We start from the raw sequence: 20,415 nt of genomic DNA, 5'->3' as shown, positions 1-20,415 counted from the left end.
ACCAACTCAGGTCAAAGTAAAAGTCGGTGAGTTTTTGGACAAGTTCTTATTCTGCATTTAATCATTGAAAGATTGTTAAGGCCAAGGTTAACTTTTTCGTTGATAGTACTTAACAAAATACGAAACAAAACACGTGCAAAAGAATTTGTTAATTCAATGATGATAAATTGCAGGTTTGTAACCAAAATAAAAAAGAATCAAGCATCTAGAATTTGTTTGATGTTGGTCAGTTTCTTTTTTAAAGATTATTTGATGGATTTTCTCCACACTAAGAAGCATTTGCTTACCCCGAGACACTGTTGAAACCTCTGAATGCTTTTCACCTTTAAATAAATATGTGTAATAGACCCACGTTAACTGAAATATTGATGAAGAATTGAATAGTACCATAAAATGTGTATAACATTAAATTAATAAATACCATAAATTGAACTTTTACAAAAATATCGAATTTTTAGTTAAAATCCGTATGCATTGAAGAGTCTTTGTATTATGTTTCTTTTTAAATGTTTCGATTATAGTTCTGTCGCCTATCATTTTTAAAGCCCTTTTTCAAATTCTATCCAAGAGATTTAAACTTGTTTTGGGGGCACCTGCCCAGATATGCGAATTATATTCAAGCTTTGGACGGATGAAAGCTTTGATAGATTATAGCTAGATCAGAAGAGGTGAAAAATGTCTTGCATATACGGAGAAATCCTAAGCACCTCGCAGCATTTTTGGCGATATCGAATATGTGATCATTCCATAAGAGTTGATCTGTAATACACATACCGAGTAATGATAGTGGATTGGTTTCCTGGATGCAAGTGCCACTCATAGATAGCGGCACCGGATGAGTTACACTTTAACGACAGGAGACAGCATTTCGAAGCATTAAATTCTAAACGATTTTTGATTCCCCATTAGACAATGCTGTCAAGATCAGAATTTAATGAGCTTCTCATACGCTGCCGTTTAAGTTCCACATCCGAAGGACAAGGATGTGAATCTAGAAACTAATATGAAAAGCTAAGGGTACTGTCGTCGGCGAAACAATTTAATGGATTAGAAGTGACAGACAAAAGATCGTTTATGAATATAAGGAAGAGAGTCGGAGACAAAACGGAGCACTGGGGGACACCAGCATTTATTTTATGAATTTCAGACTTAAAACCATCTAATACAACTTGTATTGAACGGTTAGACAGTTAATTTCTAATCCAACGAAGAAGATATTCATCAATCCAAAAGCACGCATTTTCGATAGGAGAGCTTGGTGCCAAACTCTATCAAATGCTTTTGAAATATCAAGTGCAATAATTTTACTTTCTCCAAAACGATGCAAAGATTTGTTCCACTGTTCGGTGAGATGAACCATGAGATCACCAGTGGACCTATTTGTTGGCAACGCCAAACCAACTACTTTTTGAATTGCGAATACGAAGAGAATGGAAGAAGGAAGTCAGTCAGCTTTGTGATCTCTACCAGGAAGGACGTGACTTCTGAATTGTCAGCCATCTTAAATATAAACTAAATTTACTAATTTTGATTCTTATTCTATTTTACTTGATTAATAAAACTATTATCTTAAAACTTATTTGTTTACTGACTTTAAAACATAACAAAGTGGCGACGAGGATTTAAAGTAATTACACGCGGTACACAAAAAAAAAAAAAAAAAAAAAAAAAAAAATCATGTCTACATCACTTGATTCAGTGGTTGGAAAGCTTTTAGTACAGCAACAGGAGGCTGCTGAGCGCCAACAACATCTAATTGAAAAGCTCACCAAACTAATGGAAAATTCCTCCAACAAAGCTTCACAGGCACCACAGCAACAACTTCAAGCTGGACAACAAGAAGCATTGATGGATGTAATTGGAAAAAGCATACACGAGTTTAGGTATGAGCCTGAAAATAACAGCACTTTTTCACATTGGTACGGTCGCTACGAAATGCATTTCAAAGAGGATGCAAAAACGCTTCCAGATGATTCGAAAGTACGGTTGTTGTTACGTAGACTTAGTCAACAAGTTTATGAACGGTATGCAGATTGTATCTTGCCAAGAAAACCACAAGAACTTAGATTCGAGGACACAGTCACAGAACTCAAGAAGCTGTTTGACACGAAAGAATCGCTGTTCAGCATTCGCTACAAATGCTTACAAATTACCAAAAATGATGCTGAAGATTTTATTGCCTATGCAGGCAAAGTAAACAAGCAATGCGAGCATTTTAAGCATGCAGCCATGTCGACAAATCAATTTAAATGTTTGATCTTTATAATTGGATTAAATTCATCCACTTATAATGACATTCGTAGCAAATTACTTACAATGCTTGATACAGATGCTGAAATAACACTAGAAAAATTGATCACAGAGACTCAACGAATATTGATAGTGAAAAGTGATTCGCACCTTTTAGAAGCAAAAGATACAGCCATCAATGCTGTTTCTTCTAAAAAAAACACTCGCAATCAATTTTCAAGCAACAGCATTAGTGATCATCAAAAAGTTCAGCATAAACGTATCGACGCACCAAGAAGACCATGTTGGCAATGTGGTGCCATGCATTTTGTAAAAGATTGCACATATACACAACACAAGTGCAACATTTGTAACAAGCAAGGGCATAAGGATGGCTATTGTGCATGTTTCCAGAAACAAACACAAGGGGATTCACCTAACACCTCAAGGCCCAACACAGCAAAGCCCAAAAACGCTAACAACAAATTCAACAGCAACAAAAAGCAAGCCTTCAGGCAAAATGTTATAAAATCAAGTCCGCATAGCACCATACATTGTGTTGGCAACTACACTTCGGACCGAAAGTTTGTCACAGTCGAAATATCTGCGAAGCAAATTAAACTTCAATTCGATACAGCAGCAGACATCACGATTATTTCGAAAACAAACTGGATTAAATTGGGTCGTCCTAATCTACAGCCATGTAAGCGCAGCGCATCAGATGCATCACGAAATATACTTCCACTCATCGGCATGTTCACTACACAAATCCGGCACAAGAACGAAGTAAAAATAGCTACAGTTTATGTAACAAGTCTTCCCAGTTTAAATATTTTCCGAATTGACCTAATTGAAAAATTTGGCTACTGGAACTTACCCATAAACTCTATTTGCAACGCAATCACAGCAGATATGAGTAAGGATTTAGTTCTCAAAGAGGTCCAGCAAAAGTTTCCGGATGTGGTTTCTTCAAAAACAGGCCACTGTACCAAATTTCAATTGCGGTTAGAGCTAAAACCTGATTCCAAGCCCGTTTACATTCCAAAAAGAGATGTTCCATATGGAGTTGCAGATCTAGTGGAAGCTGAATTGAAGAGACTAGAAAACTCTGGTATCATAACACCAATCACACACTCAGATTGGGCAGCACCTATTGTCGTGGTACGTAAACCTAACAATAAAATTCGTATCTGTCCAGACTACTCCACAGGTTTAAACAACTGCTTGGAACCAAATGCTCATCCAATTCCTACTCCGGATGAAATGTTTGCTAAGACATCAAATTGCACAATATTTAGCAACATTGACCTTTCCGATGCATACATGCAATTTGAGGTAGATGATGATTCGAAAAAACTTCTCACCATGAACACACACAAGGGACTTTTCTTGATGAATCGTTTAGCTCCTGGATCGAAGCCAGCATCCGGACTGTTTCAAAGAGCAATTGAAATAATTTTGCAAGGCATTGATGGAGTCGCTGCATACCTTGACGACATCTACATCGCAACAAAAACATTGCACGGGAACTACAACGTTGTTATGGAAGTCATAAAACGTCTTAATGATCATGGCCTTACCATCAACTGGTCAAAATGTGAATTATTTAAGACATCCATCAAATATCTTGGACACATAATCGATGCCAATGGAATTCGTCCAGATCCAGCAAAAATCGATTCCATTCAACGTATGCCAAGACCAACCAACATTTCTGAACTACGTTCTTTCCTGGGTGCAGTGAATTATTATGGAAAATTCATTTCTAGCATGAGACAGCTTCGACATCCGCTTGATGAAATGCTGAAAGCAGACACTAGCTGGGAATGGACCGACAAATGTGAAAGTGCCTTCAAGAAATTTAAAGAAATTTTACTTTCCGACCTACTGCTTACACACTACGATCCAACAATTCCAATCTTCGTAGCAGCAGACGCTTCAATGGTAGGCATCGGTGCTCAAATCTTCCACAAAATGCCTGATGGAACAGAAAAAGTAATATACCATGTCTCACGCGCACTCACACTTTCAGAGAAGCGTTATAGTCAAATTGAGAAGGAGGGTCTTGCTCTCGTTTTCGCATGTAAAAAGTTCCACAAAATGATTTATGGTCGTCAATTTACTCTTCTTACGGATCATAAACCGCTTCTCAAAATATTTGGTTCAAAAAAGGGTATTCCTACACACACCGCCAACCGGTTGCAGAGATGGGCTCTCATTCTTATGAGCTATGATTTCCAAATACAACATGTTTCTACAAAGGAATTTGGAAATGTTGATGTTTTGTCAAGACTCATCGATGGACAAAAGCAACAGATCGAAGAAGATTTCATAGTGGCACAAATCGAAAGTGAAATAAAAACCATTCTTGAAGACAACATTGTTCACCTGCCAGTCACACTCAACATGGTACGAAAAGAAACAAGCAAAGACACTACGCTTCTCAAAATTTTCAATTGCATTGAAAATGGTTGGCCAAAGTCTTCGAAGAACCTTCCTTTAGATGTCATTCCATTTTTCAACCGACATGAAACCATCACCATAGTAGATAACTGCCTTATGACATTAGATAGAGTTATTATTCCTGCCATTTTTCAACGAAGGATCCTGAAACAGCTACACAGAGGTCATCAAGGAATACAGCGCATGAAATCCATAGCACGATCATACGTTTACTGGCCCAAAATCGATACTGACATCGAGAACCATGTCAAACAGTGTCAAAATTGTGCATCCGTTGCAAAATCTCCGACAAAAACAGAACTCAGTTCTTGGCCAGTACCACATGAACCCTTGGAGAGGATTCACATAGACATCGGTGGACCAGTTCGAGGTAAATATTACTTAGTAATGGTAGATTCTTATTCCAAATGGCCAGAAGTAGCGCAAATAACGACAATAACAACAACTGAAATAATAAATCAACTACACGAATTTGTGAGCAGATATGGTCAACCAAAAACAATTGTGTCTGACAACGGTACACAGTTTACCAGCTCCAATTTCAAAAGATTTTGCGATGAAAGGGGAATTCAGCATATCAGAACACCACCTTACCACCCGCAGTCCAATGGGCAAGCTGAGCGCTTTGTTGACATCATAAAAAGAGCTCTAGCTAAATCATATACCGAGTACTCCACGGATGACAAAGCAAACTTGCTTGTATTCCTTTCCCAGTATCGTGCTACACCTAATCCAAGCGCATCTGAGGGTAAATCACCGTCTGATTGTTTCATCGGTAGAAAACTTTCAACTCCTTTGGATTTATTGAAACCGAAAACAACAACAGATCTAATGAAGAATTCATCTATGGAAGAAGCATTCAACAAAAAACACGGGGCGATACCAAGATACTTCAAAGCAGGTGATAAAGTATTTGCAAAGACATTCCAGCGTAACAAAATGTTTTGGAGTTCTGGTGTGATTATCGAAAGAATAGGCCAAGTGTTGTATAACGTTCTAATTCAAACAAATCGACGAAACCAATTGATAAGATCTCACACAAATCAGCTGAAGCAACGTTTTACTGAAGATATGCCTACGGTCGACTCATATCCAACAAATTTTGAGCCTGATGATATTCAACCCACTACTGAAGACGTTTCTACTAGTCCCAATTCTGAAGCAACTAGAAACCCGATTGAACGCAATGAAGATGAACTTCAAGACTCCACTGCATCAAGATTAGAAGAGTTAACCAGTCCTGTACTACGCAGGTCTACAAGGATAAGGCGTCCTCCGATTCGCCTTGATCTTTAATTCAACACAGAGGGATGTTGGCAACGCCAAACCAACTACTTTTTGAATTGCGAATACGAAGAGAATGGAAGAAGGAAGTCAGTCAGCTTTGTGATCTCTACCAGGAAGGACGTGACTTCTGAATTGTCAGCCATCTTAAATATAAACTAAATTTACTAATTTTGATTCTTATTCTATTTTACTTGATTAATAAAACTATTATCTTAAAACTTATTTGTTTACTGACTTTAAAACATAACACTATTGCAACGAAAGCCATACTGTCGGTCATTAAGAAGCTTCCGTTCTTCAAGATATTTCATAAGCTGAAAATTAATCAGCGTTTCCATGACCTTGGAAAGAAGGGACTTAAACGCAATTGGAAGATAGTTTGAGGGGAAGGAAGATTCGCCTTTTTTAGGGACAGGCTGGAAAAATGCAGTTTTCCATCCACTGGGGAAGAGACCTGTAGAATAGGACAGATGGAATAGCTTAGAACACCTCTTCAGAACAATAGGGGGAATACTATCCGGGCCAGCGGATTTGTGTATGTCAAGGTCTTTCAGTACTCATGCATCATTTGGAATCTCTATACGCACCTTTACGTGATTTGAGAAATCGTTTCTTATTTCGCGAAAACGTTCGTAAATTGAATTTACCTTAAACGAACCATTAACTCGAAGTGTTAGAGAAATTCATAACTTATCAAATTATTTTGAATTAAATTTTAATATTAATAGAAATACATTCAAATATGTACATATATGTACACTGCCAATCACTAGGATGAGGCCACATATTTTTCAACCGAATTTCGGTCCGATAACTGTTGGAATTTGTTTAACCCGGAAAATTTTACTACATGAGAGTAGGTACATATTTTCTTAAAACAAAGTGATACAATTATAGGATTAATTTGAAAAGACCGTTGGAATTTCCCTACATTAATGAATGAGCTAAAAAGGATATAAAAAAGTGAGTCACTAGGATGAGGCCATTGCGAATATTTCGTTGTAGAAGTTCACATCAGCAATTTTTTTCAAAATTTGGGTTACAATATTTAAGAACGTTTTACAAATAACTATTTTTATTAAATTTCAACTACAAATGGGTTCCGGAAAGACGTTGACAGTAGCAGAAAGAGGACAAATCGATGCTTTCAAGGAAATGGGACTCTCAAGCCGAGAAATAGCAAGGAAGCTGAACCTTCTGTTCAGTTGTAAACAGTTGTAAACAATTATCTTGCTGATCCTCAAAACTATGAAAAAACCAAAAAGGACGCACAACCCAAGCAACAACATCCCGAGAAAAGCGGTTAATTTTACGTATTGCTTCAAATTCTACTCAATCAGCTACTAAAATAAAGTCCAAAAGCGGAGTATCAGCCAGTATTTCGAAAGTCCAAAGGATAATAAGAAAAGATGGTACTATCCAGAGAAGAAAACTCAAAAAGAAACCTGTTCTAAAGCAAGTACACAAGGAGCTGCGAATGAACTTTGCAACAGAACATGTCTCTTGGAGCAGTCAATGGAAACGCGTCGTCTTTTCGGATGAAAAAAAGTTTAGCCTTGACGGCCCCGATGGTTACAACTTTTACTTCCATGATTTAAGAAAAGAGGAACTAATTTTGGGAAGACATCACAGCCGTACATCAGGTGTTATGGTGTGGGGAGCTATCACCTACTATGGCAAAATCGAATTGGAGTTTCTTTCTCTAACAATGAACGGAAACAGCTGCAAATACTTGTTGGAACGCTCATTTCCGAAGATGAAAAATATTTTTGGACTTCTGCCTTGGATTTTCCAACAAGACAATGCCCCCATCCACACTTCCAGGGTTGTCAAAAGCTGGATTTTATCAGAAAACAGAGAGCTTTTGCCATGGCCACCCTATTCACCGGACTTGAACATAATCGAAAACGTATGAACATGGCTATCTCGAAAAGTTTATGAAGGCGGTAGACAATTTGAAGACAAGGACTCCTTAATTGAAGCTATCCGTGATGCCTGGGACGAGATTTCACTTGACTATTTAAAAAAACTTTGTGATTCCATTCCAAACCGACTAATAGAGGTCATATCGAAAAATGGGGGGCATACTCATTATTAATTTTATTACTTTTTCAAAGAAAATATCTACCTACTCGATTTCAAAGGGAGTAGAATGTAATCCACGACCCATATTTATTAAAATTATAGATGACTTTAAAAATTTTGTTTAGTATGGAATGTAATACATAAATCTGACAAACATATAAACGAACTCAAAACGCCTTTTAGCACACAAAAAAAAATGTTTGTATAAAAGTTAACAATATCAGTTACACTTTCTAAAATTATTTATAAATTTATCAAAACCTCAATGGCAAAATTTAAATGTTTTCATTGATAACTATATAATGTTCAGTGGCTCCCATGACTAATCGGGCAAAGAGAATGTACATTTTTGCAATGCAACTACACCAAGAAAATGTATAGAATCAGTAGAACTTACTTATTCATTGTTTTATAACATATTTAAGCGGAAATTACGTTTAAATACAAAAAAATACCTCAATTTAACCTGTCGCATAAATCGGACTCTCGCTATTTTCCACTCTAGTAACTCTGTAACGGTACCTTTCCCGTCAAATGACAATAATATTTGTAACTTTGTATTGGAGGACTTTGGGTAGGCTCAGCTCAGATAACATTAGGGACTTCTTTTGCAGTCAATTTTATTCTTCGAACGTTAATTTTGACGAAGGCAACTAGTTAGTTTTGCAAGTGTCACGAATTTCAAATTTAGAACTTAACTTCACAAACCTTTACCTTCAGTTCATGGTGCAAAAACAACCAAAAACATTATTGTTTACAAAACACCCATCTGGCAAGCTACAATTCCATCATGATTTGTAAGTAGACTGGACTTGATAGAGATTTTTCTTCACTTACTTACCAGTCAACTTTCCAATAAAGTTCCTTAATTGGATAGACATTTGTTGGCAGCTGGCCAATCAGATCCTACAAACTTGTCTTACTTTCAAGTCCCTTATGTTGTCTGAACCTGCCAATTTATGTATATTTTTTCCAAAATATGGGCAGCTTTTCTGGCTTTAAAAGAATTACATCATAATAATCTAGTGTTGCTGCTGTTTGACAATCTTTTATTATGTATGCCCACTTTTACAAAAATTTTGTCAACTTGCCCAATAACACGGGTGATATAGACCACCCTCTTACACAATTCTCAATTCACAATTCGTTTCCTTTTGACCTAGATCCAAATCAATGGGAAGATACAGGTCATAAGCTTCAAAATCGGAACTTTACTTCATTAACCTTTACATTCAGTTGATCGTGCAAAAATGACAAAACACAACTGTCTAAAAAAACTTCTCAGACAAGCTACAAGTCCATCAAGATTTGAATTTTAGATTATAAAAAAATATTACTTACTTCTTTTCAAAATTGACAAGGAACCCTTTTTGACAAACGTTAAATGGATTCAATTTTCAGTTGAACGAAAAAACATTATCAGCTGTCATTTTTACATAAGTACATAAGTAGACTTGACTTGAAAGTTAGATAGATTTTTCTTGACTAACTTTTCATTGAACTGTCCAATAAAGTTGCCTTATTTGGAAGTTGATATTTTGGCAGCTGGCCAATCAGATACTAGAAACTTGCCTTACATTCAAGTCCCTTATGTCGACTGAACCTGGCCAATTTAAACTGTAAAGAGTTACGAAACATCTTATTTAAATCTGTGCCTATGTTATTTTATTGTGTATTTAATTGTTTTTTGTTAAAAAAAAGTCTGTCATTTACCTTTTGAATAGCTGTAACCTGAAATCCTCTAATTTTTTTGACACAATCCTAGCCTCAAATTGAAGTTAATGGGCAGGTTCAGCCAACATAAGGGACTTCATTTGCAGTCAACTTCATTCTTTGAACATAAATTTTAACCAAGTCAACTAGTTATTTTGTCAAGCGTTATGAGTTTCAAATTCAGAACTTTACTTTGCAAATCTCTACTTTTAGTTCATAGTACAAAAAGTACTAACGAATTTATTGTCTTAAAAACACTCCTTAGACAAGGTCCATCACGATTTGTATTTTGTGGTGTAAAGAAATATAAGTTATTTCTTTTCCAAATTGTCAAGAAACCCTTTTACAGAAAACATTAAATAAAGTTGTGAAGAAAATAAATAAATCATAGAGTAATAAAGTTCAGCTTTCAGTTGAAAGAAAAAACATTATCATCTGTCATTTCGGCATAAGTAGACTTGACTTGGTAGTAAGGGAGATTTTTCTTGACTTACTTTCCAGTCAGCTTTCCATTAAAATTGCCTTAATTAGCAGGTAATTTTTTGGCAGCTGGCCAATCAGATTCTACAAACTTGCCTTACCTACTTTCAAGTCCCTTATGTTATCTGAACCTGCCCAATTTGATAGCCTTAAATAAATTAGGTGGCGTAGCGGTCCGTTGAGAACTAGGGTCTAGTGACTTACAACTCTCAATCATTCATGTGGGTGAGTACTGATTTAGAAGAATTTATCTGTATTCAGTGTTAAAAAAATCGCTGGCGTTTAACGATCGGAGTTAGAATCTTGAATTAATAATCAAGCCAACATCAAAAATATTACGAAATCTATAGTAATGTCTCCTACGATTCACTGAAATTACTCAAACTCCAATCTTAATTTTTGTAGGTCCAATGCGACAAACAACATAAAGCAAGATTGATAGCGTAAAGGGCCAAAGTAAGCAACGAAAGCAAGAGTTATCATTGAAACTATTGATTCTGCAAGACCAATAGAAAATTCGTTCCCAAAACTATATACTATATCTCAAAGTAGTAGAAAGCTTTATAGTACCCGTGGCATGATGGTTAGTGCATTGGTATGTCATGCGGGGGGTCTTGATTTCGATAACTGCCTTGGGCTGGGCCTGGGCCTCTTGCGAGGAATTGACAAGTTCTCCAAGAGCAATATAGCCGTTTGGATTGGGTTTTCAACTGTAGGTCTCCACCATCCCTGACAACAGTACTCGCACACAGGAATGGTTGATAGTTGTAATTGTAAGTCACTAGGCCCTTGTTCTCTAGTTGCGCCACCTTATTTATTTATTTTTAGAGAAATCTTTATCTTGGGAATCAAAGAGCTTCTTATGATTGGTCTGATAACTGTTTCAATTATAGTTAAAGCCCTTGTTTTAAACCAATTCAATATTTTCTTGGACATCTATATCACTATTGATTTCACTCTCGGGTTTAAATACCTCAAAAAAATAACAAAGAATAATTTTTAAATTTTGAACAAAAAAAATTCCTAATATTTTCTAGGCTTATTCACAATAGAGCATTGTTTTATCAATTACGATACACGATACTAAATATGAAAACGGTTCGACTGAAAATCGACAACGGCAATTGGAACTTTTAATTTTTTTTTAATTGAAAGCACAACAATGAATTTTATGTCTATATGAATAAATATTTAATTTTTTTTATTTTACTTAAAAACATCAATTTTAATTAACTGCGATTCATATACAATAAAACAAATACGCTATACATGAATATTTGTGTAGCCAAACTTTACTCTATGATAAACAAAACAGCATTTTTTCAAATGCTTGTTCTGTGCTGTTTACTTGGCCTTGCCTTGGGCAGCAACAGATTCAATAGCCTTCTTAACTGTCTCTTCATCGCCCAAGAATTTCATAGAAACAACAGGCTTGAAGTTTTCATCCAATTCATAGACGAAAGGAATACCGGTGGGCAGGTTAAGTGCCATGATGGCATCATCAGACAAGTCTATTTTAAAAATAACCAAAAAACAATATATTTTCTTTATAATTGGGATATAATTAAATAGACTTACTGTCCAAATGCTTGACAATTCCTCGCAAGCTGTTACCATGAGCAGCAATGATGATTAGTTTGCCTTCTTTGAGTTGTGGAATGATTACGTCGTTCCAGTAGGGCAGAGTACGGGCAATGGTGAGTTTCAATGACTCGAACATTGGGAATTCATCTCCCTTTGGACCTTCGGCATAGCGGGGATCCTTGACAATGGTATCGTAGTAGGCATGACCTGGTTCCATTGGTGGTGGTGGAGTATCAAAGCTACGTCTCCAGATCTGCACCTGGTCCTCGCCATACTTGGCTGCAGTTTCAGATTTGTTCAATCCAGTAAGACCTCCGTAGTGACGTTCGTTTAATCTCCATGTCTTGTTGATGGGGATTCCAGTTTGGCCGGATTCCTTAAGGATGTTGTTCAATGTAACCTGGGCACGGGTTAACACAGATGTGTGGGCAACATCAAACTTGAGGCCAGCCTCTTTGACGGCTTTTCCAGCAGCAACTGCTTCCTGCTGTCCTACAAATTTTATTTATTCAGTATTTTTGGTTATGAATTGATGTAACGTAGGGGTTTTTTTATTCTTCATACCCTTTTCACTCAAGTTGGCATCGAACCAACCGCAGAAAAGATTTTTCTGATTCCATTCAGATTCTCCATGACGGACCATGACAATCTTGTATTTGGCAGCCATGTTTAGTAGTTTTTGGAGTTTTGTTTTAATTTTAAAATTAAGTTAATGGAAGATCGAACTTTGGGACGATCTAGGGTTTTGAAAATCTGGAGACCAACGAAAGTAATTTTTTGCGAAATTACAATTTGACCTCAAGATGACATCGGCAAGGTTATTTCGAAATACAGGTGATGCCAATAGCACCCATATTTCGAAAAATTTACTATTCGGAAACGTCACTTTCTTAGGTAGACACCACATCTGGAAAAAGGGAAAAGAAGAAATGCTTTGATTAGCTACATTTATTGCGCTTATTTGATAGAAAAAGACAAACAGTTGAAAAGTTATAAGTGCATAAGGGTTTGAATAGGCTTTATGTAACGTTACACACATTTGTGTTTTCGAAAGAATGTCTTATTAATTGTATCTATGCAGTGTATGTGTCAAAAAAGTACTAAAATATCAACATTTATTCCATTGGATCCATTTAGTGGACGTCCATACTTTACTCTTTATCAAAGAAGCAATATCTCAGTTTAAATCTTAAAAAAAAACATTAATAAGAAATAAAATTGGAAATTAGTTTGTATTCCTAAGTTAATTCATATATGGATAAGTATCAAAATGACATTTTATCAATTTAATTTTTTTTGACGCATTAAACACATTATGGATCTGTGCTATAGAAGTTAAAAGGAGTTGACAACTTTAAAGAGATGCTCTATATTGCGTTTTTAAAAAAGTCTTTTTTCTTCAATTTTGAAAAAAAAGAAAGGTAACATAATTTGCATGCCCAAGAACCGGATACGAATTCTTCACAATATTTGTTTTACGTATCAATCTAAATATAAATATAAAAGAGACCCTTGGAACTACACCAACTGCAGAGGCATTAGTCTTCTAAACATTGCGTAAAAGATTCTTTCCGCCGTATTATTTGAACGTCTGAAGCCGTTGAAACTTAAGATCAGATAAGTCACATTACGGCGAATCTTGGAAAAGAACGCAAAATCTTCATATCGATACCATGTTTGTCAGTATCTTTACAGCTTTATAGGCTTTTCACACCAAGTCCAAAACACGGTTTTCGTGAAATTACAGGTTTTAACCGAAAACCTACATGGAAAACTCAAGTATTCCCATACATTTTTGGTAAACCACAAGTTTTCGCAAACCACGAGTTTTATATAAAACCTCTCGAAAACTAGTAGCAATTTATACTTATTTATTTGTAAACAAAACAGCTGATGGCTGTTGTCAAAACAAATATTTCATTTTGAAATAAATTTGGTAGTGGGAACTAATTTTATTTATAAATTTTCCTTACAAAATAAGAATTATTGCTTTTTTTTTCTTTACAGAATATAGGAGAGAAAAAAAGGAAACTTTGGGGGAGCTGCGTGGCAATAATAAAACGGCGAGAATAAAAGCCCAATGACTATAGTTCGACGCTCTCGCTTACTACCTGGAGAAAGACTTTCCGGTAACTCCGTTTAATTACAAGGGTTTGGGAAATATTAGAAAGGAGTTAAGTTCATTTGAATAAGTATGAAAGAAAATCTCTGGTGGAGGCTATGTCGCAGCGGGGTAGAAAAATTTGCGCAAAAACATTTCACATTGTGGGAATCGTTTTAGTGAATAAAATCACAATAGTGGGCTATCGCCCCTTGATGGACAGCGATGCCAACATTAAGAAGATCCTCACTCTTTTTTGGACAAGCCAGGCTAGCCCTCAAAGAAAGAAACCAAAGAGAGAGTCATTAAGAAATTACAGCCCATCATGACAGCTTTAGTGATCGCTCTGAAAAAGTGTGATTTTGGTACGAATCTGGAACTAGGAATCTTTTCTGCTCCGGTCATAAGGACCTAAACGAAATCGTTCAGAATCTTCTCAACCTAGCCTATAAGTTCATAGGCTCAGTATTTTGGATTTAATTTTTTGTGAAAGAAGAAGAAAATGTTTTAAATAAAATTAATTTGTACTTACAGTTTTGTTTGTTGTTGATTCCATGCTATATTTTCTAGACAATTAGCTTCTCCTTAGTGAATTGTTCGGACCAGTTGAAGTAAACAAAGAGGATAGCTGCAGCCAAGCGAGCTAGTAGTTCTTGTTGGTTCATGTCATGAGCTCATTCCACTCGTCCCCAGAACTTCAGTTGAAACTCTTCTTCGAGACGAGCTAGTGTTACGTCAAAATCAATTTGAGTTGGTTAGAATTAATTTTATTTTAACAAATAATTTGAGAAGACAAAAAGTTTATACTCACAAATTTTTTCATCAATACAAAATTAGACAGCCGGTGTTAAATAAATTTAAATGTCAAATAAAAACGAGTAAATGTTCGGTGTGAGCGATTTTCGGGTTTTTATAAACTTCTTGCAAATACCTGGTTTTGGGTTTGTTGTGAAGTTTAAGCTTCCCAGTCAAACTTGTCAGTTTGTGCAGAATGACGATGGAGAATGAACGTTTCTTTATCAAGATTGGAAGATCAAAAAGTGATTTCAATGTCAGTGGCGAGTTTTTGAGCATTGCGACGGAAACAGAAAATATCTCTTTAATAATCCATGAGGGCAAGACCAAGTTGAAATTATGAAACTTTTTAGCAGAAAACATGGCCAAAAAATTTTTAAAAGTAGATAATTGACCCAGAAAAATTAAAAGATTGAATAAGACATTAAGAATTTGTTTTCTTTAATTATTACATTGTGAGATAAGATTACAAATAGACAGAACCACTTGCTTCGTTGATTTCTCATACATGGCAGAGCAGAGCCTTGACTTGGGCTTGGTGATTTCTTACTTACCAAGCTATATCAGTTCCCCACATACCGTTGATTTTGGATCGGCTTCGGTCCATTTGCCTCTGGCTCTATCGAGTATGGATTTTGCAAATCACTACTACTTTGGCCAAGGACGAACTGTACGGGCTATACAGTGACACTTATTTGGTTAAAAGAATAAAAGTTCACCAACTTATATGGCTGGTACATGTTGAGCGAGTGGACATCATAGATGTAGTCTTCAGGAAGGTCTTTGAATCCAATGCAGAGGGAGTTGAAGAAGACCGTGACTCAGGTGACGCACGGAGGTGGGAAAGGACCTCAATTAACTTGGAGTGCGAAATTGAACACAGCAAGCTAGGTACAAAGCTAGAAACGCTTGTTGTTTAAGGCAAAGATACTTCCTAGACGGTAGCACCACCTTAAGTAAGTATCAAATTTGACTTCAGTATTTAATTGGGTTCTAAAATAAAAGGTTTCATTTTGGTCACCTTTCACTTTTGAAACGGTCATCTGCACCATAACTTAACATGGAATGAAAAACGCTCACAATTTCGCAGTCAAATCCATCGAAATTCTGTGCTTTAACTATCTTTGACTTTTGTGTTGTCTATCTAAAGATTGGGTCTATACCAATCATAAAAGATAGAATTCGTCTATTTCGACAAAATAAAAAAATTCTATAGTCAAATTCAAAAATTTCTCTTTATTTTCGCTGAAAGAAGGACTAGTAGCGTATTATAATAGATGAAACCAATGTGAAGTAAGCTACTAGCCATGTCTAGCAGGTCAATGGTGCTATAACTGTAGATTTGGTGACCAATTGTTAATAACATACCTTCCCCTATTGTAACGAGTTTATTCTCTGTTGAGGTCATTGCTGGCACACAAAATATCCCTCGCTAGCTCAGGAGTGGATTCTTTGACCTCCTCGTTATCAAAAAAAATATGCCAGGCTTAGCATCTAGCTGTCAATGATGCGCGAGATAATCTTTACCCACCCTACCTGGTTGTTTTCTCGCTAAACAACCCCTTTAAAAACAACGTTCCTCTTCCTCCGCCCTTCTACCTCGGTTTCCTCATCACCTCATCTTCCCCTTTCTAATTAAAAATCTAGAGATTCATAATTTTTTCTCTACTGTACGACAAATTTTATTAACAATTTCATTTTTATAAAAAAAATATCTCACATTGAAATTTACTTTTTAAAATAATTAAAATTTGAAAGTAAAAAAATTTAAGTAAAATTTGAAAGCTTAGGTAAAAAAAAATGTAGGGTATATTTATAGACCAGCACTATTATATTTTACGGAAGTAATGGGCAATATTTATATTTAAAATTGTCTCAATACGACTAGTTACCCAAAAATATCACTCACCCCAAAATATCGATGTAGTGGCCACTCCCTCGATGAATCGTGGTTCGATGTGGCGATCTTTAGTACGCCTTGTTTTTTGAATTTTTATTTGAAATCATATATAAATATTACCACTTCACCCAAAAGAAATATAATTTGCACTATGGTAATTCAACACTTATATATATATATGTATATGAATATATATATATATATGTATAATGTAGGTATGTATATACTCCACTTTCTTATTTTATAAAAATTAATCTTTCAATTTGAATGTTAAAAAAAAATTTTAAGGTATCACTGTGCAAAAAAAAATCTTAAATTGAACAATAAAAAGATTAAAGTTGTTTAAATTTTTGAATTTAAAAAAAGTAAAAAAAAGCACTTTTATAATTGTATATATGTATGTATGATGACTCTTTGGTTTTCCTTTGTTTGGCGTTAATTGGCGAGACGATTTTAGGGTTTTTTTTTGGGATTTCCCGCACATTAATTTCCTGTTTCTGTTTCCTTTAAAAACACAGATTGGAGGCCGTGAAAAGAGAATTTTTTAACGGCCTAAATGCACAAAAAAAATGCTTTTTATTGTCTATTTTCACTTGAAATTAATTTGATTGAAGCTTACCTTAGTAACCGATTTGTAGACGTATGTATATATATATGTATATACATATAAAAAAATAAAATTCGATCTTTAACTATCTTTATGTTAAGGTTGATATTATAGGTACGTACATCCTATCTCGATGTGACCAAAATCAGCGCTGGCGGATATATCTTAATAAAAAAAAACTATAAAAAAAAACTGATTTATAACATATTTGCCTTATTGAAAACCTACTTACGAATTGAGATTATTCTCGAACTAGGTTCCTTGAGCGGTCGGTTGGCGGTACCTTCTTCAAATTCTTCTGGGCTTCCTTATTCAAGGGTGGATAATTTTGAAAAGAAGGTACTTGCCGACGGCATTTACTCAAGAACCCTAGCTCTACCCATCTCACTAACACAACCTAACCAGGATTTTCCAGCCTTTGTTTCGTTTCACACCCACTAGATTACGCATTATTACATTAATGTTATAACGCAATTATTAATCTTTTTATGTGGGTGTGAACATTGGTGGGTGTGATTTACGCACTTGTTGCAAACGTCTTTTGGATGCGAGTCGGATTCATATATGTCATGACACCGATCGCATCCTAATTGTGTCACGCAACAGAGGTGAGTTTCTCCACCTTCGCAACATTCCCTCTAAACATTCTCACATTATGGTAACTTGCTGACAATCACTCAATTTGAGATTCGTATGTCAGCCATAACTTTTTCTGCCCAGAAGGAGAATCGTTTGTCACTCGGCTTACCCCTGTAGAGGGGGAGCGAGTTAGCATTGCTGTACTATTTCGTTATGTGTATAAACAACTGCAGTAGCAGTTGAGTCGTCGTCGTCGGTCTTGTCCTAGTTGGTGGTGTTTTTTTTCGTTTGTTTTGTTTACTTTTATTTTGAATTTCTTTTATTTGTATTTAATAAAAATAATAATTTTTAATTGTCAAAACACCGCCCATTCGGTTACACTATACAATAAAATAAATATCCATACATTTCTCTTGAAAAATACTAATATTTTTATTAACATCAAAGTGAAACCTGGTATGTTAAAACATACTTAAATGCGAGCAACTTTACTTAGCCTACACAGTATAATGTGTGCTCCGCTTTAATTTTAAATTTTCTTGGCTTCACTGACAAATGTCATTTTATGGTATATAAGGGTCTTATATACAAAGGAAAGAAGGGATATTTATGAAATGTCAACAAATGATTTGGGAAATATCCAATAACAAAAAACAAAATATTATTAAAAAGATTTCTTTGTGAAACCAAACAAAAGTAAACCGAATCCACCTTCAATTCGAGATGGACGTAAGCGCTCAGATATCCACAAACTGGAACCTTATTGCAGGCACAGAAGTTTCCAAGGTTGTCCAAAATAAAATAACAAATACAGAAGACTTTATCAAGTAATCCACTTTTAAATCTCTTGCAATTAACATGAAACATTTTTATTAAACTCTATTTCCACTTTAGACCAAATTTAGAAGAAATATTAGCTGCAGAACGAGCAATACTCCTAAATAGTGGATCTCAATCAAATCAACCCACCTGTGAACTTACCATTCGGGTTTTTCCAAAGTTCAAAATTGATTCACTGACTGTGATTTGTACATCGCCAAAAATCGAATTCTTCTCTGGAATTCAGAGTGAATACGTAGAAACAGTGTATGGAGAACGTTTGGAAGACGAAGATGACTCCAATGACGACGTCCAAGGATACAGATATGATGTTGAAATACAGAAATCGGGGGTAACGAACTTGATGCTCAAGGTAATTTGTGTTGTAGATAAAAAAGCAATTAGTAATGATAATAATATGTTGAACTGTTATAGCTGATAACTGCCTCCAATGAACTTTGTGTTTATGGAATTCAATTGAATGTTGCACCAAACCCAAATGGTATCACAACTCTGTTACCGAACAGAATAAATCTGGACAATGTCAAAGAATTACTCAACAATTCAAATCAGAAATTATCACCAAGTGCAGAAAAGTGCAAGTCTTTCTTGGAAACATACAACAATGTTATGAACAGTGGTGGTTCGGATTTAATAGCTAAATTTAAGAACAGCATGGATCTGCAAAATGAACTGAAAACAATTCCTGCCTTACCCTTACCACTGACAGAGACAATAAACGATAACTCACATATTATAAGTTATATTGACAAAAAGGTCCAGGAATCTGAAAACCGAATTCTCAAAAGATTGGATGAAATTGAAGAAACTCAAAACTTAAAATTGGATAGAATATTAAAATTGTTGGAAAATAAAGCAATAATTAGTAACGATTAGTTAAATTAGTTTTCTTTGTGGGAAATATACTTATGAGCCAAGAGAAGAGGATTCGTTTTGCTTTTATCCTATGAAATTTATTATAAAATTTGAAGATCTGATTATGAAGAGCGCATCGAATCATGTTAAGGAAAGAAGAAGCTGCACATTGGATACCTTAAACCTATGACATATTTATGATTTCGTTTTATTTAAAAAAATAAAACATATTTAATATAACGACCACTCTATATATCAAACTAATTCGGTGTTCGGATCTTATTGGAATAGAAGTAGATCTATTACTCTTTTAAATAAAAAGAAACCCAACCAATAAAACTACAAACCTTGGAATCATTGACATACTTTGCGTTGGTTGCCATCTTTTCCTTAACACTCCTAGCCCTTCTACAGGTTTAAGGTTCAGCGGATATAAAGTGAAACTGTTGACAATTTATTTATTTCGAGTTCGACTTTTTAACACCACTGTTTGTTTAACTTTTCAGCTCTTTCAACAGAAAAATTAATTAAGAAGTAGGTAATGAATGAAAATACTGACAAAGAACTCAAGAAATTAATTTCTCGCTATTTCTAAGACTATTGGTCGTTCAAATTTGGAATAAAAACAAATCTTTGTGTTATGGTTTTGTCCCTTTAAAATTTAAAATAATTAAAAAATATGAAATTGTTTTCATAAATGTAACGACAACAAAAAAGAAAATAAAAAAATGACACAACTTTAACAGTTGTCTATGATTTTGATGCTAATAGGGGTTTCCATGGATAAAAAAAGTCAATTTTTCATCCTATCTATTGTATTTAAATTTAAAAGATTGATTAATTAATCGATTAAAGAGTAATGGTAGATGAAGGGATTCAATATTAACCGAAAGATGG

At 35.1% G+C, this 20,415-nt stretch overlaps 3 protein-coding genes across 3 annotated transcripts; 2 read left to right on the top strand and 1 right to left on the bottom strand.

Annotated features, from left to right (window-relative positions):
- The first annotated feature begins 1,677 nt into the window (after positions 1 to 1,677).
- On the top strand, positions 1,678 to 5,988 carry LOC129953994 (uncharacterized protein K02A2.6-like). Its single transcript, XM_056067578.1, has one exon. It carries the CDS (start codon positions 1,678 to 1,680, stop codon positions 5,986 to 5,988), a length of 4,311 nt encoding a protein of 1,436 aa, XP_055923553.1.
- A 5,432-nt stretch (positions 5,989 to 11,420) lies between these two features.
- Positions 11,421 to 12,640, bottom strand: LOC129941617 (phosphoglycerate mutase 2). Its single transcript, XM_056050297.1, has 3 exons — positions 12,406 to 12,640; positions 11,836 to 12,333; positions 11,421 to 11,768 (listed from the first exon to the last, which is right to left on the bottom strand). Exons 1-3 carry the CDS (start codon positions 12,506 to 12,508, stop codon positions 11,602 to 11,604), a joined length of 768 nt encoding a protein of 255 aa, XP_055906272.1. The 5' UTR covers positions 12,509 to 12,640; the 3' UTR covers positions 11,421 to 11,601.
- Positions 12,641 to 18,442: 5,802 nt separating this feature from the next.
- On the top strand, positions 18,443 to 19,585 carry LOC129939716 (uncharacterized). Its single transcript, XM_056047832.1, has 3 exons — positions 18,443 to 18,650; positions 18,718 to 19,015; positions 19,078 to 19,585. Exons 1-3 carry the CDS (start codon positions 18,547 to 18,549, stop codon positions 19,537 to 19,539), a joined length of 864 nt encoding a protein of 287 aa, XP_055903807.1. The 5' UTR covers positions 18,443 to 18,546; the 3' UTR covers positions 19,540 to 19,585.
- The last annotated feature ends 830 nt before the right edge of the window (positions 19,586 to 20,415 follow it).

Source organism: Eupeodes corollae, chromosome 1 (assembly GCF_945859685.1).
Source record: "Eupeodes corollae chromosome 1, idEupCoro1.1, whole genome shotgun sequence".
Lineage (NCBI taxonomy): Eukaryota > Metazoa > Arthropoda > Insecta > Diptera > Syrphidae > Eupeodes > Eupeodes corollae.
The sequence above is the reverse complement of the archived record's forward strand: the minus strand, read 5'-3'. Positions and strand labels throughout refer to the sequence as shown.